Source organism: Eretmochelys imbricata, chromosome 6, assembly GCF_965152235.1.
Source record: "Eretmochelys imbricata isolate rEreImb1 chromosome 6, rEreImb1.hap1, whole genome shotgun sequence".
In the NCBI taxonomy this organism is placed as follows: Eukaryota; Metazoa; Chordata; order Testudines; family Cheloniidae; genus Eretmochelys; species Eretmochelys imbricata.
In genome coordinates this window covers 49,579,620-49,584,822 of record NC_135577.1, presented here as the reverse complement: position 1 = coordinate 49,584,822, position 5,203 = coordinate 49,579,620, and the positions used below count along the sequence as shown (strand labels likewise).

General features: G+C 42.2%; 1 protein-coding gene across 1 annotated transcript; it reads left to right on the top strand.

Moving 5' to 3' along the window:
* The first annotated feature begins 396 nt into the window (after window positions 1-396).
* Window positions 397-4,573, top strand: FGF4 (fibroblast growth factor 4). The gene is made up of 3 exons (XM_077820234.1): window positions 397-694; window positions 2,162-2,265; window positions 4,397-4,573. Exons 1-3 carry the CDS (start codon window positions 397-399, stop codon window positions 4,571-4,573), a joined length of 579 nt encoding a protein of 192 aa, XP_077676360.1.
* Window positions 4,574-5,203: the final 630 nt, after the last annotated feature.

Sequence of the window (5,203 nt, the reverse complement as noted above, 5' to 3'; positions counted from 1 at the left end):
CAAAGAGCAGTAGGTGGTGATGTAATAGGTACCAACGCACATGGATATATAAATATCGTGGCTAGGGCTAAAGCGCTATGGCTGAGCAGCTATAGAAGAAGATCAACACTTCAGACAAGACTTCTGGAGTTGAGATCAAGTTCAGAATAAGATTCAGCTGAGTCGATTCCCCCCCCCCCTCCGCTTTTCCTCCCCTTGCTCACAGGATTTCTTCCCCATGCAACCTGACCAGGGAAACCACAGCTCCTTTGGTGACTGAGCTATTGGGATCCCTCCTTTGCTACTTCGTCTCCCTTTTTTTCTTTGATCTAAGTATAAAGTGGGAGCTCGGAGGCGAGTGTATTTTTAGAGCAATTGACTCCCTTCTAACCACGTGTGCTGCCCATGTTGATCAGGATGACTCTCCCCTCGGCCTTCTTGCCAATCTTGCTCCTGGGACTGCTTTCGCCTTGGGTGGTGCGCTGCGTTCCTTTCTCTGCCCAGCACAACGACACCCTGGAGTGGCGCTGGGAGACTCTCTTCTCCCGCTCCATGGCCAGGCTCCCGGGGGAGAGGAAAGAGATCAGCCGGGACAGTGACTATCTGCTGGGCATCAAGAGGCTGCGACGTCTCTACTGTAACGTAGGCATCGGGTTTCACATCCAAGTCTTGCCAGACGGCAGAATCAACGGGATTCACAACGAAAATCGATACAGTAAGTTGCTTCTTCTTCTTCTTCTTCTTTTTTAATTTCCCTCACCTTGTCAATTTTCCGGGGGGGGGGGGAAGGGGATTTATGACAGGGGGGCTTTGGCACTTCGAAGTGCGTCTCACCTGATTCCTGACATTTCAGCTGGTGACTTTCATAAACTCCCCTTCTTAGAGGGACCAAATGAAGAGTTGTGGGGCTCTGTAGTTTTTGGAAAAACGTGGAAATCAGCTGAAGGGCACTTGGCTATATTGGCACTTTTCCTTCTTGGTGCCCTGTTCGGAAAATAGATTCGCTTTCCCAGCGTGTGTTGCACTTTGTATATTAGAGCCTTCTGCACAGAAACACACAAGGGCCCCTTTAGAGGGAAAAATTATTATCGCAGCTGGTTACCTAGGTATTGTGAGCGGCTTACAGAAAGCTTTCCAAAGTCAGCTGAAAGTCGGTCCTAAGAATGCACGGTCAAACTCGAGCTGCATCGACTGACTTCCTTGAGCTCAGGTTTGAATTGGGTTATCAAGTCCCCCAAATCAGTGGCATTGGTCCTGCTGAAGACACCAGGTTACTAAGTAAAAAAAAAAAGTGCTTAGCCAGCAGTCCCAGCGCCTTGGGTTTGAAAGTCCACATGTATATGCTTAAGCGGCATGAGCATTGGAAATCAATCAGGGGAAATCTTTTTGTTCATGTCCTTTCCTCCGCCCCCAAGGACTTGTTTTAAAAATAATGGCACTGCAGGGCTCTGATTGCTTGTGTGAGAGCGATTTATGGAGGAGGCTCCTGTGTATGGATAGAATTGCTTAAAGCAATATTTTCCCTGCTGTCGAAAATAATCAGGTGTTCTGCCCACGTCAGCATCTGGATGCTCAGCACCACAGCGTGCAGGGTGTTCCTCCCCCACCCCCAGGTTTTCAAACAGTAAATTGGGATTCCTGAGTCAAAAGCAACTCTCAAGCGTTAGCACAGTCCAATAGAAAAGCATCTGTTAGTGACTTAACCCTTTGGCCCCATGACTTTATCTGATACCCAACTGAAACAATAGGATTTGAGGTTATAAACAGCATGATGACAAATGTTTGATTTGCCACAAACTTATTGTTACTTATTTTAAACTGAGCAATGAGTGAGATTCCTCGTTCCCGTTTAAAATATCGGGGTTGTTTTTATTTTTGATAGAGCTGTTTTATTCGACTTTATCGAGCCACTGAATGAGAGCGGGATTCAGTCTTTAAAGCACAGGGGGAAACCTAACCCACATAATCATCTTGAAAAGTTTCAGAACTGTTTCATCAAGAAAGTCACTGTGAAGTCACGTATAGAAGCATGTGGGTGATGTTAGGCAAATAATCACGATTTAGCCTTAATTGGAGGGAATAGGTTTGATATGGCCACTGTTCGTGTTAAATGAACCCACAATAAGGTTAATACATGTATCTATATTCTGTGTGACTCCATATGCATCGTTTTTCACCATAGGTCTGCTTGAAATTTCTCCAGTGGAAAGAGGAGTGGTGAGCCTATTTGGTGTTAAAAGTGGACTCTTCGTAGCCATGAATAGCAAAGGCAAGCTCTATGGATCTGTAAGTAGCATATGAGATACTGAGTGACTGGATACATGACCATATCAATCGCCCATGAAGAGCGCCTGTGGTGTTTTGGGTTTAAATCGCCCAAGCCCCAGTCCTACACTGCATTGCTCATCGAAGTCACGGTCTCCTTGAAGCACTCTGTTTTACTGTGAATGGAAGGGGCACTGTGCAGAGATACTATGGGAGTAGCGCCTTTCATGTAAATGCCATTCTTTGCATTTCTAGCCACTAGATGTACTTACTATCCTTCCTGGTGTAAAAGTCACTCAGCCAGGGACCACCCATATTGTCAAGTTTATCCCCAAACACAGTCATCGTTTTGTTGGGCAATACCACAAGCTAGTCTGCATAATAATTAATTAATTAATTGCATAAAATAAATAAATACTAAAGCTCTCCAAATAGGAACCGCTTCAATCAGGCATGTATATCTGCTCAGTTTCTCTGAGGGAACTTTAATTTGTGACCGTTTTTTGTAACCTTTTATGACACCCCAAATCAATACCTACCCTGATCACTCTTTGTAAATGCTGCGGAACTGTCACTCTGCTCCGATGATGGATAGACAGTCATCAAAACTCCCACTGCAAAACTCCCTCTTATTAAAAACAAATTTGATCTGTTCAGCCAGAATGAAAGTATGTCTTGCATTTTTACATTGGATTTTGGGAACAAATCGTGGACAGGATTTCATTTTTTAAACCCACTTGGTGCTAAAAATAATAATACAAGTCTTGTTTAGGGTCACTTAGAACTTTCCCTCTGCTTGTTGCCTTCCCCTTTGTATACGTTTCTGTGGCCAGCATCATTTCAGTCCTATGATCCCGTATGTAGAATTCTGCTTTCAGACTGACTTCTCTATCAATGACTTTTCTGATTCATGTCTTTCCGCATTCATTTTGAAGGAGTTTTGGTCACACAAGGGCCCAATCCTGCACCCCCTAATTCCGGCAAAGCTCTAATTGAGGTGAATGGATGTTTTGCCTGAATGAGGATGTGAATGTACAAAGTAACTGGTTTAGGGCCTGATCCTGCACCAGTGCAGTCAAGAGGCCATTTTGCTATTGACTCCAGTCGAAGTAGTATCAGGCCTTCAAAGTACAACAGCTCCTCTGTCATCATCTCTAACAGGGACATCAAGCAGGCGTCTTGGCTGCATTGTGTGCCCTGGGTGTTCTAATCTCCAGTGCAGATTTAACTACAGCAGGTCAAGCCCTTATTTACAGAAACTAGTGCTTAAAATTAATAATAAATATAATCCCATTAGTTACTTTAGTGTCTATCAGTGCCAGCCCAATACTGTCCTAGTATCTGTATCCAGGAAAAGCACCTGCCTCCCTTTGTATCCACATAAGAAATTATTTCACCTGCAAAGAAAGAGTGTCCTTGCCTTACCCTTCAAATCAGTTTGCTTTCCTGGTCTCTTAGCATCAACGGATCCAAATTTCTCATTCAAGATCAAGTTTTAAGGAAGAAATACTGTCAGTTCTGAAATGTTCTGGGTACCTTCAAAATTCTTCCCTCTTTCCTATCAAAACATTTTGCCAATATTTAGAGGGTCCTGAGCTCTGAAATATCCTAGAGAATGTATTGTTGGAGGTGCAGCTAATGTTTTTGGAAGCCAAGGGTTTCTGTATATATTAAATGTAATCTATTTAATATCAGAAAGATCAATGGGCCTATTATTTAAATAAGGTGACTTGAAGGAAGGTTACATCCTGCAAAACTTCCACTGACTTCAATGTAAGGTCTGAAAGTCAAAATCCTGATCCTCGCTAATGGGCAAAGTCCCATTGAATAGATCTACCTGAGGAAACCAACAGAATTTGGCCTTAAATTTATACAAGCTGCATTGCCAGCTGTGTTAAAATGTGACACATTTCAATGGTTGTGTAGACAGACTACTAGATGCTTTTAGCCCCTTCGGACATATCTGATTGATCTGGATTTTAAAACCCTTGATGAATCCATGGTTTCTCAATGGGATGATCTCTTCAAAAGATCACTAGGGGGAAAAATCAGCTGTGCATTTCCCTTCATCAGGCCTACACCTGTTGGCAATAATATTTCCATGCCTGATGTTTAATATTTCCTCCCCCCTTCCTCCTCCTTTGCATTTCAGACCCATTTCAATGATGAGTGCAAATTCAAAGAGATTCTTCTGCCGAACAACTACAATGCTTACGAGTCCAGGATTTACCCTGGCATGTACATAGCTCTGAGCAAAAATGGAAGAACAAAGAAAGGCAACAAAGTGTCTCCCACAATGACAGTGACACATTTTCTTCCTAGAATCTGAGCCATCTTCCTTCAGACCTACCTCAGCACAGGGGAAGAGACAAGCCACGCTTGGGGAAAACATGGTGCACTTTTATTGGAGAGTTTTATGCAAGACTAGGTGTAAGATATTTAAATTAATTATTTAAGTCTGTATATATTGCCACAAAATTATTTATAGTTCTGATTTTTTTTATTTCTAAAAACAAGCAAACAAAAAACCCAACCCAAGGTATTTCATTTGATGGTGCAACTGTAGAAGACTTCTGCTTTGTGGTTTATTTAACTTTTTTTAAATTTATCACAGGTGTGCTGCTATTATGTGTTTTAAAACAAGTGAAATTCGATTCCTATATTATAATGTTTTGCACTGTTTGTGTGTTGTACAGTGTTTGTTGGTGTACACGTATTTGTTTGTTTTATTTTTTAACCCACCACCACCAGATAAGGTCTTAGTCTTTGAAAATGAGCTGTGCAAACCTTTCTCAGTTCTGATGCTAGCTTGTAGGAACTTACAATGTCTGACCTCCTTTGTGCAGTGTTGCTATTTAATTGAAATGGTATCGGTTTACTTCTGGTACAGAAAGTGCAGTGTTGAAGTACTACCCCACAAATCTGTTTTTAGATCTGCCAGTGCTGAACTTTGAACTTT

Coding starts and splice junctions, on each gene's coding strand:
- FGF4 (XM_077820234.1), top strand. CDS start 397: ATGACTCTCCCCTCGGCCTTCTTGCCAATCTTGCTCCTGGGACTGCTT. Junction 695..2,161: donor TCACAACGAAAATCGATACA/GTAAGTTGCTTC, acceptor TTTTCACCATAG/GTCTGCTTGAAATTTCTCCA. Junction 2,266..4,396: donor AAGGCAAGCTCTATGGATCT/GTAAGTAGCATA, acceptor TTTGCATTTCAG/ACCCATTTCAATGATGAGTG.